This window comes from Thunnus maccoyii, chromosome 5 (genome assembly GCF_910596095.1).
Source record: "Thunnus maccoyii chromosome 5, fThuMac1.1, whole genome shotgun sequence".
Lineage (NCBI taxonomy): Eukaryota > Metazoa > Chordata > Actinopteri > Scombriformes > Scombridae > Thunnus > Thunnus maccoyii.
Window position 1 is genome coordinate 32,995,896 of NC_056537.1, and position 17,268 is coordinate 33,013,163.

Genomic DNA, 17,268 nt, shown 5'->3' on the forward strand with positions numbered 1-17,268 from the left:
CATCTTCAAAATCACCATCCAGCTGTACACGTTAAAGTGACAGTAATACACTAAGTAATAACTAAATTAAAAAAATCATTAGTTCAGTGGCAAGTAACTTAATGAACATTGAGTTGGTAGGGAATTAGATATAAAAAAGTGTCAATTACAGTCAACAGAGTAGCAGTGAGTTAAGAGTTGAGCTTTCAGTGCAACATAAACCTACAGCAACAAAGCAGCACCATTAATAAATGAACACTGACCAAAACAGCTTGTAATCCCCTCAAAGGCTTCAGTGCAACCATTTACATCCTGTTGCTTCATCTGTGTTGAGTAAATGCTGGTATGCTACTGTAGGTAAATATACCAGGTCCTGTAGACTTCCAGCATTAGACAATGGGATCTATTAATTGCATTTTAGTGATTAATAAAACCTGTGTAAGAGATGTTTTCAATTTCTTTCTTACTATAATCGATAGGATTTTCTCAGGTCACATGTAAAATTAGATTAATTATTAAAATAGATGATTAAAAATGAATTAGAAATTAGGCATGGATCATAGTTGATGATAACACTTCAGTTTATTACCTACATTAATAATAGTTCCCCTAAAGTTCATCTTAATCTCATATCAATCATAAGAAATTGTTAAAAACAAAAGGCAACAAAGAAATGTGGGGAACAGATACAATAAAACCTCTGATTATAAATGCTCATGTGATTTTATCCATCTGTAGTACTGTGAAATAAATTTATGCATAATAATCGTGAAACTGTGATTTTTTTTTTTCCTCAGACTGTAATCTATATATTATCTATACTGTAATTGTTGCATCCCTATTTCACACAGGGAACTTAATTTGAAGTGTATGATGAGCCAGTTTGAATGGATGACAGGATCAATACTAATAGGGTGTGTGTGTGTGTGTGTGTGCGTGCGTGCGTGCGTGTGTGTGTGTGTGTCTGTGTGTCTGTGTGTGTGTGTGTGTGTGTGTGTGTGTGTGTGTTCAGTGTCTGTGGAGGATGATCCGCTTCCTCCCAGAGACCATCAACAACATCAACCTGGATCGGATCTTACTGGACGTCCACAACTTCATGAAGGTTTTCCCCAAAGAGAAACTCAAGCAGCTCAAGAGTGACGTCCCACACAGAACCCTCAAGACTCTGTTACACACACTCTGCAAGCTGACTGGGGCCAAGGTAACACACACACACACACACACACACACACACACACACACACACACTCTGGTTTGTTCTTTTGACCAGAGGTATCATTCTGCTTTTATAAGAGTATTTGTGTAAGTTATTCATCTTTCTACTGTATTGATGGCTAGATCCTGGACCACCTGTCAATGATAGAGAATCGTAATGAGTCAGAGTTGGAGGCCCATCTGAGGCGGGTGGTCAAACACTCTGGAAACCTGTCAGGACTCAAGAGTGACCGAGGCAACGAGAAGACTGGTCTGCACACGGTGAGCAACAGTTACATTTTATTGACAAGGATTAAAATGTATTACTAGTAGCAGTAGCTTTTGTCTTCAGGTTGATTGTGTATCAAAATAAATCTGTTATTGTGATGATAGATATAACAAGAATGTGTCTTATGTTTTTGATCCCAGGAGGATCGGATGTCAAAGACAAAGGTCAGTGACATTCTGACTGAAATCTTCAAGAAGATTGGCTCCAAAGAGAACACGAAAGAGGTCAGCGCAGCTCCATTCTTACAACACTTTTTAGTTCAGTAGTTGTTGCATTTCAAAGTATCACTGACTTTTTAAACTTTACAGACAGAAGGGAAACTGTTTATTTTAACAAAGAACTGTGAAAACCTAGTCATGTTTGATTAATGTATCTAATCTCCCTCCAGGGTTTGACAGAGTTGTACGAGTACAAGCAGAAGTACTCAGATGTAGACCTGGAGCCCTTCCTCAAGAACACCTCCCAGTTCTTCCAGAGCTACGTGGAGCGAGGACTTCGTATGATCGAGTCAGAGAGAGAGGGCAAGGCTCGCATCCAGACCTCAGCAGGTAACCGCCGTCACTCTGAGCTTAGGTGACAATGTTGTATGAGAGTGTAGAGTAACACTCTTGTCTGTCTGTGTGTGTGTGTGTGTGTGTGTGTCTGTCTGTGTGTGTGTGTGTGTGTGTGTGTGTGTGTGTGTGTGTGTGTGTGTGTGTGCAGTGATCCCTCAGCATGGCGCGGACTCCAATCTGAGCAGTAACAACGAAGAGCTGAAACCAGCCGTTTACTACGAGAGACTCAAGATCCTCCGACAGAGACAAGGCCTGGAAAACACCTCCAGGGTGAGTTGACTCACATGAACACACCCTGCATGTGCAGCTATTCCTTTTAGAGTGCTCTCACACCCTAACCTTTTGTTGTGGTTCAAATAAACTCTGGTGTATTTTGCCTGATTGATTACACACCAGTCTGAACAAACCAAAACCAAACAACCCGATAGAGATCCTCCTTTTCAAATGGTCTGGCACTAGTTGTTTGGTCCAGACAAAAGCTTTCACATGTTTTTACCAGATTTGTTTTTGAGAAAGCACCTTTTTAAAATTTGTCGTGAGTGAAACATATAATAGTCAATTATATGCTGGTTTCATAAGCTATTTGTTAGCGTTGGATATTTTGCAGACTAGGAAGTGGATCTCTCACACACCAGGTGCCAGATATCACGAGAGCAGTGCGATTCAACTTTTATCCGAGCTTTGATGTTCGGTGCCCAGTTTGAGCAGCGACCCTCCTGGTGAATTATTTCTCGTATTCATAATACATCCCCACTGTCTTCTCTCCTCCTTCAGCAGGGCACCGGGGGAGGCGAGGACGAGCCCCAGCAGCGACCCCCCATCTCCTCCCTGCTGTCATCCAAGCCGTCTGTTGCCTCCTCCACCGACATGCTCCACAGCAAGCTGTCGCAGCTCAAAGAGTCCAGAGAGCTGTACCAGCAGGAACACAACGCACACTCCCACTCCCCGACGCACACACACACCCGCTCTGCCTCGCCCGCCGCCAACCTGGACGACCTGAAGAAACGTCTGGAAAGGATAAAGAGCAACAGGCAGTAGGAGCGCCAACCTCATCTCATCCACTAAGCCTGTGGAGTTCAGCTGGTAGTTCCGAATCACCATCCTCCCTTTTTAACTCACTCTGTGTTTCTATTCATGCTTTGGTAGATGGACCCTAAACCCCCCCCACCCCTCCCCAACACCCCAACACCCTCACACCCGCCCTCTGTATCAACAAATCAGGTAGCAACTCAGATTTGAACCTGACTCCACCCACTGTGCCTGTATGTTGTTAGAAATCAAACACACCTTAGCCTGATTGTAGTTCAGTACAGTTACATTGAACTAAGGCTGTGACACACACTCTTCATCCAGGTGTTTTTAGCCTTTATTCAACCTTAAAAAAATCTCAATAAAGAGGCTCTATTTAGACATCAAGTCTTTTTTTTGTTTGAAGTTTCGATCATCAGTGCAAAAAAAAAAAAAAAAAGCTGAATCCAGAGTGTAGGAGTGAGTTTTGATGTTTCGTGTGCAGGATCACATAGTCACCTGTAGTTCTCAGTCTGTACAGTTTCATCTTAACAACCGAATCCCACCCATCCTCTCTGCTGTCCTGTCCTGTCCTGTCCTCTTTCAGGGTGCACCCCCCCCCACTCCCCATTCTCCTGTTTCTTAAACCTCGTCTCACTGTATTATAATAATGAAATAGTGGACTCCCCTTCCCTTTTCTCTCTGTTTTTAAGCATCATGGCACAATATGTTTGTACATATTTAAAGGTTGTTAACCACTTAAAACTGTTTTTTGAAGCGCTTCTCAAACGGATGCAGCAGAAAACAATGTTTCTTCCTGCTGGCCTCATAATCCTGCTGCAGTGTCTTGATGGAGAAACACTGCTGTAAAGAGCTGAAGCTACAGCTGTTGTAGCTGTGTAAATGCAGTGTTTGACTGCCCCCTTGTGGCTGAACACTGTCATAGACCCTACTGGTGTCAGCTCCTTCTTCTCAATGATCAACCTAAAGTATATAATATAAATATAATATAAATATTACCTTTGGAGTAACTACACAAAGTGCAAATTTACATTTTCTACATCTGTGACGTTAAAAACTCCAAATTCCTTGACTGTAGTTTGCTGAAGACAAACATCTGCTGACAGGGCTTTAGAGGAGAAGTCTTTCAAAATAGCACAGTACAAATATGGCTTTAAGCTCCAGCACTTAATTTAATCAAGTGTCTGATTTATATCCATGTTAGAAACATATACTGTGTCTCTCTGTGGGGCCAGGAATAAGTGAAACTGCATTTCCACAGCAACATCAGCGTGTCTGTGTGTGTGTTTTTATTTTTCCCCTTTATGGAGTTCAAAACTGACAAGGCTCAAAGCTGCAGCTGTGTGCTGATATGTGTTTTCATCAGGGCGTTTGGTCAGGGTTACTTGGGGAATATGTCCAGTTTTATTCTGAAAGCGGCCGTCATGTGGCCTTCTAGTAAGCTTTTGTGTAAAGTCAGTGGTTTTCAATCCTCCTTTTGATTTTTAGACATCCAAAAGTTCTCAGATTTTTATATCCCGGCCAAACTGGAGATGATCAGTTGTTTGGTTGTGATGAAAACCTGCAGACTCTTGGTGCTACAGGGCTTTAAAAACCACTACTTTCATTCTGGAGGAGCAATTATACCACCGTCTCTTTTCAACCAATCAGAACAGAGAATCTGTCTCTGCTGTCAGTGGCGAGCTGAACTGCTTTGTTCGTTCAGGAAGTCCAGACCAAGCAGAGTCATATCCAGGTGTGTTTAAGTAGTGTGTTGGACTGTGCTGTGGGGTGACACTTGGCTGTAAATACTGTATGTACTAATGCCCTCCATTAACAGCCCCATCTGTTATTTAACAGACCGCAGAGCCAACATGGCCGTCACTGTATAGCACTTCGACCAAACTCTTGTTATTTATGTGCGGCTCTTTATCCAGCTGAAGGAGGTTCACTCTGTTCTGTGTGTACGGTTACAGAGCATGGCATGAAGTCAGTGATTGTTTTTATTTTCTCATGTAAATAAAGTTTGCATTACTAAAACTGCTGCTTAAAGAAGTCATTGTTTTTCTGATGAAGACGATGATGATGATGATGATGATGGTGATGATGATGATGTCAGTCATCTGTTCTGTAGCCGAATGTTGAGTAAAGAAAAACAAATAACATTGTTTTTGTATTTAATTCAAACGTTAGTAGTCTTACATTGTTGCTCTCCAGTTTCCTTGTATAATCCATAGTGGAAGATGGCAATAAAGTCTTGTTTTTTTTTTTAACAATCCATCTTTGAGTTTGGTGATTTTTATTTAATTTTTCTGTAAAGGGTCATATTGTTCCTACTGCTTTTCCATCATATTTTCATTCTTTGATCGATATGATGGTGAAACAGGTACTAAACTGCATTAAAAAGGTCTTTAAAAGTCAAATTCAACTGGGTGAACATTGGAGAAACCCTGCAATGTCTGAAACACAACTCCAAAACATTAAAGGACAGGTTCGCAATTTTTAGGGTCTGTGTTAAAACAACAGTCAGGAGCCCGAATGAATGTTGAAACATCCAAAAATCCACAATCCTCCCTCTGTGCAAACATGAATTTAAAAGTTTATCTGAAGCTAATATGAAGCTTCAGACCTCCAAATGAGTCAAATCAAGTAGATATCTTTCAACGTTACAGTCTTTTTAGTGTCAGAGTCCCTCTTTTTGTTACTAAAGACGGGCGGCTGTGGCTCAGGAGGTAGAGCGGGTCGTCCACTAATCGGCAGATTGGTTGTTTGATTCCCAGCTCCTCCAGTCCGCATGTTGATGTGTCCTTGGGCAAGATACTTAACCCCTGATTGCTCCTGATGGCTGTGTCATCAGTGTGAGAATGTGTGTGTGAATGTGATTCGTAGTGTAAAAGTGCTTTTGAGTGGTTGGAAGACTAGAAAGGCGCTATAAAAGTACAGTCCATTTACCATTTATACTTCCACCACAGCTCAACAGGGAAACACAAAGAGGGAATTTGATGCTAAAAAGACTGTAAATGTGGCAGATACACACTTGATATGACTAACTCAGACTGCTGAAGCCTCATATAAGCTTCACATCAAATTTTAAATGACTTTAAAGGATTTTGGCCTCCATCACTCAGATTGAAATCACATATGAAGGGGATCTTTTAATATTCAGTATGAACAGGAGGAATGATTACAGCGAGGAAAACCTCTTTCACTGTTCATATGGACACCTGACTGTTGTTTTAAGACACACTTGAAAAATTGTGAAGTCGTCCTTTAAGCACCGTGTCACTTTATACTGATCACTTGTGATAAACTGCTAAAATTTGAGGATGAAACATGTTACTGAATATAAAGATTCACCTGTTTTCACAACACCAGATTACTGAAATGAGAAAGGGTGTATCAGTTTGAAAGAGTTGTGACAGTTGGTTCAAACCTTTTGCGTGTGAGGTTTTACATAGTGCTGATGAACACATCTTAGAGGAGCAGTGTAATCCATTTACATCATAGAGCCTAACAGGATCATTACAAGATATTTCTACTTATACGCTTAACTTCTATATGAACGCACCAAGAAAGTATAACTTTGAGAAGTTTTTTGGATAAAACCATGTCCACACACCCTCACATTCACATTTAATGATACCTTTCATTTAGTTTACACACATGCTATTTTCATATTTGAAATTAAAATTTGCTTTTCAGATAAATTTAATATAATTAATAAATGATCGATTTGTATATCACCTTTCATACAGGTTAGTGCTTCATAGATGACTGACAAGCAAATGATAAGACAACAAATGTAAACAGTAAAACAATTTGAGACTGAGAGATAAACTTGAAAATGTAATAAAATTAATTTTAAAATAATACAATAGAGTCAAATAAAAACACTTTCTGACAATTTCTAGATGAAGCAAACATTTAGTTAATTTTGCATCATCAACACTCAACTTCTGTTATCTTTCAGTCGTACTAATATCATCTTCTTTCCTCTGACTCACTGTGCTGCTGGTCAGGGAGACATCCAGCCCACATTTATCAAACTTCTAAGAATTACACTTCAGAAAGCTCTAAAATACAAACTTAAAGAGTAAAAGTTCTTCGCTAATAAAACACATTTATCAAGTGAATCACACTTGACTACAGAGACGTGTCAAAGTAAGTTTTAAGAGCAACTCTCAAGTGACAGGTTATTCTGCAGGATCATATCTACAAGGTTGTTTTATTTGTGTGAAATCTTAAAATGTTAACAGGGATGAAATAATAGGAAACAGAATTGTTGCTTGTGTGCAACCCTGATGAACATATACATAAAAGTTTAAAGTCCCTCCACTCAAAAACATGTTTAGATTTTCCTTCCTTCAGTTGGATGTTGTTCTCTGTGCAGAATGATGGATGCGCAGTTTGTTTTTATATTCATCTGCTGAAGGAGGAAAGTTTCTCACCTTAAATCTCAGTTTTTAGTGAGGTAGAAGAAGTATTAGTAGCAGTAAAAGCATATCATTCATCAATTTTAATCAAAGAACAGTATTATTTATTAGTCTTAAAACACGTGGTGGGGATCTTTAAATAGAAATAATGATACTGCTTCAAATAATGTGTTATTCATCATGAACAATGATATCTAATACAATCAGACAGAAAACAGCTTGGTTTCTCTGATTAATAGTTTTTATTTTTTAGTTTGTGATTAAGAGTAAAAGTGCAGGTTTTTTTTTTTATCTTTATCAGTCCAAAATGTTACTTTTATGAGTTTGAGAAATGGCCTCCATCATGTGAAAGATTCTGCTCACACTGCACAGGAGGGTTTGAGCAGTGTAAGTTCCATTTAGAAATCTTTTATTTAGTATTAATATATTGTATAAATCTCCTAGTGTCTGTTCAATGCTTTGGCATGTTCCCCTCATCTGTTACTGTAGGTCCATTTTGTCTTTGTGGAACTTTGCTGCTGATCAGTTGCTGTATTTTGAGTTCACTTCTGTTTTCTTTTGACCTCTTTTAGGGCCACATTTACTTATGAATCACTTTATTTTTGGGGGGGTAAAATGAGTCCAGTGCCTTCCTGCTCACACTCTTCATACCTGATGCTGACACCACATCAGACCACAGCAATCTAAGCTTAACATTCCAGTAGTTTTACATCAGTGGGACGTCAGACATCAACACGTCATGAGACTTTTTCAAGCTTTATTTGAGAAAATAAAGAATACAAATATGTATGGAAAGAGTAATTATATATTTAAGAGTTTTAAACATTTCAATCTACAAATATTAAATCTAAAACAGCTCAGTACATGTTTTATACTGTGTACACAATATACTGAACTACATATAAAAGTAATATACACAAACTGTACAGATTTATGGCACTGAGGGGAAAACGCTGATAAAACACAGCCATGTACAGAGCAGATTGACACACTGCTGAGTTTAATGAAGCTCTTATGAAACTGTGATTTCTTCGCCGTCTGACTCGGACAGCTCTGACTGTTTGCTGGACTCTGATGGAGAGGAAGGATTGTGATGATGATGGTGGTGGTGGTGGTGGTGATGAATATGTGACTCGGGGCTGTCCAGCTGTTCTCGGCTGGTGGGTGCAGTCCTGTCCAGCCTGTGGCAGTAGGTGCTGCCCACATCGGTGAGGTCTGGGTGGGGGTTGGTTTTGGTGGGGAGGGTCTGCTGGCGGCAGCCGCCGGTAGACAGCAGCTCTCTCTCCTTGGAGTTCCTCCATTTCATCCTCCGGTTCTGAAACCAGATCTTCACCTTCACAACACACGAGAAGAAAAGAAGAAGTCACAATCATGGAGCTCCTCATCACTGCACGCTTACACATGGAACAAAATGAGGTTTAAATGCACAAAATAACAGCAATGGAGAAAGAAATATTGTTGTTCTTATTTAAAGCGGATTCCTAAAATAAATAATAAAGTAAAATAGTCCTCGCTATGCACCTGTGAGTCTTTGAGTCCCAGCTTACTGGCCAGTTTCTTCCTGTCTGGCTTGCTGATGTACTTCTGCTTCTGGAAAGTTCTCTCCAGAGCCTTCCTCTGGAGGTCTGAGAACACCGCCCGCCGCAGCATGCCCCTCCTGGGCTTCCCTCTGGGGGCCAGGGGCCACGAAAACGTCCCTGGGACCGGAACCACAGAAGAAGAGGCTGGAGGGACAGAACACAACAACATGTGTTCACTGAAAAAGTTGAATCTCCTGCAGGTATCACACAGTTTCCATGTCACATGTTCATGTCCTCATTTTCTCACACACAAAGAATACACAAATACAGGAAAACCATCACAAAAAGCAAACAGTCAAGCATTTCCAAAAAGGACAAAGAACAACTTAAAAGGCAAAGGACCAAAAAAATCATATATTCAAAAAAAAAAAAAAAACAGAAGGAAAATATAATATTGACAATATATTGAAAGGAACTGTTCTTGTGTCAGAAAAACACAATTGCATCATATTAACATGTCCTCATTTCATCTGACTATTAAATCACCTGCTGATATATGAATTCCTGACGAGCCTGCTGGTTGAGACACTTACTACAAAACCTCAGAGCTCTGTTGCATGTCATGCTGCTCTCTGTACTCTGTTTACTGTCTCTCTGCACTGTCAAACTGTCAAATTAAGGCAAACATGCAAAAAAAAAAATCTAAAAAAGGATTTTGACGTATAACTTAAATCCTCCAGTGATTAAATCATTTTATTCTAATTTACAGGGTCATTGAACTACGTCTGAGGAGGTTTTACTATTGCTACAGAAATGAATAAACAATTCATTACAATTAGGTCTGCGATTATTTTCACGATTAAATCCATTATTCTATAAGACATTTTTCTATGTAAAAAACAAAACAAAACCCATCACAATATCCCAGAGCTCATCACAGAGGAGTCACAAAACAAGAAAATATTTTACATGTGAGAAGCTGAAATCAGTCTCTTTTTTTGGCTTTTCACTTTAAAAAGATTTTTTTTTTTGAATGGTTGCCAATTAATTAATTTTCTTTTAACCCACTAATCATTTAATCTAATAATAGTTTCAGCTTTAATTATAATAAATATGTGCAGCTGTATTGTGGTCAACTATCAGTAAAATACTGCCAACACAGACACAACAACCTGCCGATGTTAAGTTTTTTTTTTAAATTGGACCTAGACTGTGTGGGTATAACACACAAGTTGGTTGAAGTTCCTCTGTTACAAATATTGTTTATATTTCATCAATAATTGGCTCCGGCGATGACACAAGTGACATTATTTGATAGCTGCTCTGCCGGTGGAGGAGACCGCCTGCAGCACTGATAAAAACTGTGACACACAGTTGATTGTGTTGTATTTCAGTTTTAATGTCATCCAGCCTGTGATGAATGAACTGAGCTCTTTAGCTAGTTCTGCCTCCACTTTTATTTCTACCTACAGTGTGTCTAAACTGTCAGAAATCAGATGTTAATGTGCACTAGTTGAAGATCTTACTGTACGCACCGCTTTCTGGTTTTGTGAAGTGATAGGAGTTTGAATCCTGCTTGTGAAGATGATCTTCAATGATGTCTCCCTCACTGTAGATTCTACACATCCTCCCACTTTAAATATCAAATTTATCAGTGCTCTCACTTCGTCAGTGTCTCCCGGAATGTCCTGCTTGAAATCTCATGTTAAAAAGCCCAATTTGTCCGGCAGTGGAAACAGAGCCTATGCTAATGAGACAGGCTCTCCAAAGCTGAGCTCACACTGCCTCTAATGAAGCATGAAGGGGGGGTTGTATAGGCTGCAAATGCATAGAGAAAGCTGATTGTGTTGTAATGAATTGAGTGGAAAAGGCCGTCGACAGGCCAGTATATTACAGGCCCATTAAAGACAGGTCAGCATAATGTAGAGACACTTTAGATACTGAGAGCTTACAGATGATCTCAGTCTTATATACCTGCATTACATCTTATCTGCTTCCTGCTGATGGATGAATATGATTCAGGCCTTTTTAAGTATATTGACTTTTTGTAGAATTGATCATTATGCTGGTGGATGTTGGAACCTGTTGTGTAAAGAGATTCAAGTATGCAAAACTAAATTTTGAAATGAAATCTGGGTGAAAATCAGCGAATTGAACAGAATTTGTGAGCAACATAGCTATGTCAAAGATTCTAAATGTGTGTGTGTGTGTGTGTGTGTGTGTGTGTGTGTGTGTGTGTGTGTGTGTGTGTGTGTGTTTGTGTGTGTGTGTGGTTTTGGCTCCTATTGGTCACGGTGCTGGGAGCTTTGTGGGCAGGCAGAGGGGCTTGGTGGGAAAACGACGGCGCGTGAAGAGGCGCTGAGTTCCTGAGCTGGGAAGATACCCGCCTCACATTTAGACCATGACAAACGGCACTAATATATTTAGAGCGTGACAAACCGGACTAATTTGTAGATTAGGACAACTGGTGCTAATGTCAGCAGTCAGCGCGTCACCTAAATAGGCCTTCAAATTGGCGGAGCTGATTCCGAGCTGTCCGGGGTATTCCCATGCTAAAAGGCTGACAACATCTAAACAGCCGGCTGGGACCTCACCGTCCACATCGGCTGGTAAAATGTTTTCACTGAGGATTTCAGATGGTTCAGATCCGATGTTTTAAATTGCAGAGTCCTGTTCAGTATCTTGAAAATGTTGTGGTTTCCTCCCACAGAAGTGCACTATTACTGGTATGAAACAAACAAAACATCTTGACTAGTTTAATAAAGGGCTGTGACACCGAAATCATTTTTTAATAAAAGTAGTATTGCCAGTTTATACCAGTATTGATCAATATGTCCATTAAATAAGTCTTTTTGAATTGGTGCTTGAATCATTTACAGTATCTACTGTTGGATGAAATTCTAAAGGCAGATAGAAACAATATGGTGGCGTGAGCTCTTTATGTGTGATTTCTTCTTTATATTTACTCCTCTACATGAAGCCAGCCTTCTGATTTCAATAACCTTTAAATAACACCGAGGAAACATTTGGTGTTTGTTAGTAGTGAGAATTAAGTTTAGCTAACTAAGATCAGAGTCCAACAGAAACAGACAGTGTACTGAAAATACAATTCATAAAACTTTTTATGAAAAAATTTTTTTTTTTTAGGCTGCATGGCCAAAAAGTGTTGCAATGCTTGTTGCTCATTCATCACAGTCAGCAGTAGGTGGCTGAGACTCCCAATGTGAGTTTTGTTTAGGACCAAAGTGCAGACCAGAGAGTGAGCTTTAATATATTAACATTATTAATTGTTGAGATTTAAAAAAAATAATCCCTGTAGATACATTAGTATAATGTTATGAAACAAACTGAAACATTTTTTATTACACCTTTTAAAAACAGACAAACCAGAGAAAACTATTTTTGTGCATATCATCTTATTTATCTTGTCATCATCTCATTAAGGATAATATCTTAATGAATTTCTTATTTTTATTACTACAGGCTCCTGATTTGGAGTATTCAATTAAATATAAATGATGAAGTAATATATTCAGGCCTACAGCTGAGACACAGCTGACCTGCAACCACACTTAATAGCAGACAGATGCTAATTTCTACTGTTTGTGCATTTGTGCATTATATTGGTTGTGCATTATAACAGGTGTGGATAAACTTGAATGTAATTACAGTGAATGTACTTGAGTAACTGCTGGAAGGTTGTGAACAAGGGATGGAGTAAATCCAAATCACTCATAAATTCACTCTAAATAAATCTGTTACTGAGAATGGAGTGTTAATGAGGTTCAGAAACTGCTGTATAAAATGCTCATTTATAGAAGTGGTGGGTCCACCTACCTGTGAAACAAGAAGCTCTGATGAAAGGATGAAGGCTTCCATCAAAGAAAGGTAGAGGGAAGGATTTAGTCTGCAAACTCTGGACTGGAGTAGAGGAGCAAGCTGAAAAATGAACACAAACCGACTTCACATCCTTGTTTCACACATGGAAAAAAATACATCAGATATGTATCAAAATGGATAAATATCAGTAAGTTATTATAGCTCCTTATAACCTTGTTTTAGTAAGAAAATATAGCCAAATATATGCACGTCTACATGATGATAAATTTAAGCTGAATGCAAGTAATTCTACAGAGCATTCACTACCTCACCAGGTACATTTTCAACAGAGTCAATGCATGTTTATATTTGCCATATTCAGCATCCCAAAATCTGTATATGCCAATTTGCGAACATTAATAAAAGCAATTCGCAGTAGTAACACTGGAAAATTGCTTTGGAGTTGATAAGTTATCAAAATATAAAGAAAAACTGTGCACATTAATAATAATAATAATAATAATAATAATAATAATAATAATAATAATAATAATAATAATTCGGTCTTAATATTTTGTTATATTATGTGTCATTATTTTCTTTTGTTAAAATAATTATTTATAATATTATAATGTATTATATCTACATCTAAAATATAATCATCAGACCATCGTCATCCAGTATATTTTGAGGTATCTCACCGTTCCGTGTGGACGGTGCCAGAATGGCACTGACGCCGAACTTCAGGTAGCTGGAGTCCGGGCAGGCAGTCTGCGGGGAGCCGGAGCTGCTGCGGCTCTGCTGGCCGGAGCTCTGCAGCACAGACCGCTCTGTGCTGAGTCCTGACGCCCGGGCGTCCGGCCCCGGGCTGAGCGAGAGGATGTCCCCGGGGCTTCTGGAGGAGAAAGTCCGATGTATGTAGCTGTATGTAGGCTGGCTTATTCGGAGAAGATCTTCCACCAGGAAGCCGGAGGGGAGTGACCGGGTCAGAGGCGAGGAGAGAGCAGCCGGGGGACGCAGTAAACCCGGGTAGAGAGGAGGCGGCAGGGCGCTGCAGGGAAACATCATGGCTGTTCCAAAAAAAAAAAAAGTTTCTCTCTCTTCACTTTTTCTTACTTTTCTGGCAGAAATGTGTTCAGGAAAAGTGAAGGATAAAATGAACAACACACACTCTCACACACTGACTGTGTTCTGTGTCTCTGTGCCCTCTTCGAAAAGGTTTTATACAAGGGACTCACTTCTTTACACACACACACACACACACACACACACACACACACACACACACACACGCACACACACACACACACACACACACACTCAAGCACATTCGCGTGCACACGCACAAGTTCAACCCCCAGCCCATCTCTCTGCGTGAGGCTCTTGAACACAAAGTTCAGGGCCAGAGGATTGGTCAACGGCTCTCTGATGCATTTCTGATTAGACTTTAGTCAAAAACGGTTAAAAAGCCCTCCTGGTTTTATCTCTGTCAGTGATCTGATTGTTTGCTTTTAAGATGCAGCTGATACAGAAATTGATTTTCACTAATTAAAAATTAGATGCATGAAGGCTTCACCACCAAAGTGCATGTTGAGAAACAGCGTTGCCATGGTGCATTATTTTGATTAATATGTTCTTACTGTCTGAAAAAAGCAAAAAACAAAAAACAAACAAACAAACAAACAAAGCAACAGCATTTGAATGCAGCATTTAGCCGCCCACAAAAACGAAATAACAGTCCAGACTGAGGAATAAATTATTTCAGCCCAGCACAGTATTTCTGACACATATTCAGACTCAGTTTGTCGACTTTTCACCTTGTGTGAGAGCGTTCAAATAAAATCAACAACAGTAAAATTATAATAAATCAAATAGATAAATGATTATAATAATAACGTTATTGTTATTATTAATAATGTCAACATACAGATTATATTATTAGGCTACATTTTTTATTACTAGGTTATTAATACTGCTCACTTTGAGTTTCACTATGAATGAAAAGTGCTGTATTTTTTATAATTATTATTTTTAGCCTGTTATAACACCGTCCCTCACTATAGGTGCACTATAGTTAAGTAGTATCTCAGGACTGGCCGTGGCGCATTGTGATTATATCACAGTTCTCATACTGTCAGAATATGAGAATAATATTTTTTAGGCACCTGACTTAAGCAGACAGAAAATGTTTAGTAATAAAATAAGAGGTAACTATGAGCAGAGTTACCTCCTCCTCCTCCTCCTCCTCCTCCTCATGATGATGTGAGACTCTACAGTCTTGTTGTCTTCGCATTGCATCATCATCTTGCGACGTCACAGATTATCTGTCATTCATTCCACACGTCGGGGAGACATAAGGTGGCCTTTCCGCTTAAAACGATTTAAAGAGAGAGAGACTTAAAGTCAGCTTTGTTCTGCTCGCCTTTGATCATGCTGACGCTCTGAATGTCTCCTGGTGACTTGAATGAGTGTAGAGTGATTTGAAGTTCAGGAGGGAACACATTGACAGTGACAGCAGTGTAACTCATACAGGCATATTTATTTGGCCTTTGCGCTTTTTGCTTCAGTTAACACTTGAATTAACGATAAAAATGTCAGATTTTTACTCTTATTTAGCCTATGTGTTGTCTCCAAATTATAGCCTAGTGGCAGCAAACAGTCACGTATCTCTAAAACTGGACAAATGAAAATGAATGCTGTGTAGGCATAATGTTGCATCATTTATGCTAACTGAAGAATACCTTTTTCTGTCTTTAAATATTTGGCACTAAACCAAAATGACCAAATTCTTACCTTAACCTAAACACAAAAGGCCGATGCTAACTTCACTTTGTAAAAACGAACATCATGGCAAATTCTACAGCTACCGACAGCACAGACAGACTGTATTAGCCTACAACTTGACAACTTATGTCATGAATAAGAATGCTGAAAATATTGGCTTATACACAGTAATGCCGTTTTTGAAAGATATCACTACTCCGCATAAACAGTGATGCTTTTTTATGAATGAAGTTTGGTATATGGCCTAGCCGCAGACAGGTCGTCACAATTATACAAGTATTACACACCTGCAGTGGATGCACTTCAGACAGACAGACAGAGGTCAAAGAGGAACAAAGGAGCTTTTAAGGGACTTGAGGGGCGCGAGAGGTGAGTCCCTGAGGGCGCGTGATAAAACCTGTGACTAATGGTATTTGAGCACGTGCTCAGTCCGTGTATCGTCCCTTCATCCAGTTACTTCATTCAATCTGGAAAACAAACAAGAAACAGAATCAGAATTGTGTGCGTTTTTCTTTTTGTAGGTATTAAAAAAAGAAAAAAATAGAGCTGCAACGATTAGTCAATCGATCGCTTTAACTGTCCACTATTAAATTAATCGCCAACTATTTTTGATAATCTATTCATCGTTTGGAGTCATTTTAAGAAAAAAAACCTAATTCTCTGATTCCAGCTTTTCAAATTTGAATATTTTCTGGGTTCTTTAGTGTTCTGAAGTAAACTGGATATCTTTGGGTTATGGATAAAACAAGACATTTGAGGCACATGATCTTGGGCTTTGGAAACAGCGATCCACATCTATCGCCATTTTCTGACATTTTATTGACACAACTGAAACAACTAATTGATATAATCAACAGATTAATCGATAATTTAAGTAATTGTTAATTGCATGCTTAGAAAAGAATTAAATCATCAAAAGAGCCAAAACATAAATCTTATTTCTGTTAAATGGATTTTTGTCTTAACCATGCAGGAAGCGATGTCAGCTGCAGGCACCCATGGGCAAAAAAGTGAAAACATTTAAAGTTATAAACCTTAATGTTTTCTATAAATTAAACCTCATTTTAATACAATTTGGTTGACAGTTTTCAGCAATGACCATTCTACTGTTTGCAGTTTTTGATTACTGCTTGATAAAGTAGTTTTCATTGTTAATGGCAGAATCTGCCATTCCTGTCCTGCACTGAACTTGTCTACTTAGGCCTACTTACAATGTGAGTGTGTTTAGCTGCACTATTAACAGATGAACCAGTTGCTCTTTTGTTATTTATTTATTCTGTATTTATTTTGTATTCTGTTATATATATATATATGTGTGTGTGTGTGTGTGTGTGTATTCATTTATATATTTCTGACAAAGTAGCTACTCTGTAGTAATAAACCCCACTTTCAGTTACCATTAGTGACCACAGGTGTCGCCAAATCGTCCAGGAAATCTTAAGGATTATAATTTAAAAGGACCAGTGTGTAGGATTTAGTGGCATCTAGTGGTGAGGTTGCGGATTGCAACCAACTGAATACCCCTCCCCTCACCCTCCCCTTCCAAGCGTGTAGGAGAACACACGGTGGCTGTGAACTCGCAAAAAATGTGAAAGGCCCTCTCTAGAGCCAGTGTTTGGTTTGTCCATTCTGGGCTACTGTACAAACATGGCGGTGCAACATGGCAGACTCTGAGGAGGAGGACCGGC

At 39.1% G+C, this 17,268-nt stretch overlaps 2 protein-coding genes across 7 annotated transcripts in view; one reads left to right on the plus strand and one right to left on the minus strand.

The window, feature by feature from the left end:
- ckap5 (cytoskeleton associated protein 5) overlaps positions 1-5,304 on the plus strand; it is a 39,427-nt gene extending 34,123 nt beyond the window's left edge. For 2 of the 3 annotated variants that reach the window (XM_042411054.1, XM_042411056.1), the window contains 6 exons: positions 992-1,180; positions 1,318-1,455; positions 1,603-1,686; positions 1,851-2,010; positions 2,165-2,286; positions 2,791-5,304. In XM_042411054.1, the coding sequence (XP_042266988.1) occupies positions 992-1,180; positions 1,318-1,455; positions 1,603-1,686; positions 1,851-2,010; positions 2,165-2,286; positions 2,791-3,054 (957 nt within the window). In that variant the 3' untranslated portion in view covers positions 3,055-5,304. The remainder of the gene's footprint in view (positions 1-991; positions 1,181-1,317; positions 1,456-1,602; positions 1,687-1,850; positions 2,011-2,164; positions 2,287-2,790) is intronic. The other variant, XM_042411055.1, reaches the window with a different exon arrangement.
- A 2,682-nt stretch (positions 5,305-7,986) lies between these two features.
- On the minus strand, positions 7,987-16,051 carry LOC121897611 (homeobox protein DBX1-B-like). 4 transcript variants are annotated; one of them, XM_042412220.1, is made up of 6 exons: positions 15,868-16,051; positions 15,024-15,166; positions 13,498-13,866; positions 12,815-12,916; positions 8,979-9,181; positions 7,988-8,790 (listed from the first exon to the last, which is right to left on the minus strand). In XM_042412220.1, exons 3-6 carry the CDS (start codon positions 13,862-13,864, stop codon positions 8,470-8,472), a joined length of 993 nt encoding a protein of 330 aa, XP_042268154.1. In that variant the 5' UTR covers positions 13,865-13,866; positions 15,024-15,166; positions 15,868-16,051; the 3' UTR covers positions 7,988-8,469. The 4 variants fall into 4 exon arrangements, with proteins under 4 accessions (XP_042268158.1, XP_042268156.1, XP_042268154.1 ...); XM_042412221.1 differs by lacking the exon at positions 15,868-16,051 and adding an exon at positions 15,590-15,857; XM_042412224.1 differs by lacking the exon at positions 15,024-15,166 and having other exon boundaries at positions 7,987-8,790.
- Positions 16,052-17,268: the final 1,217 nt, after the last annotated feature.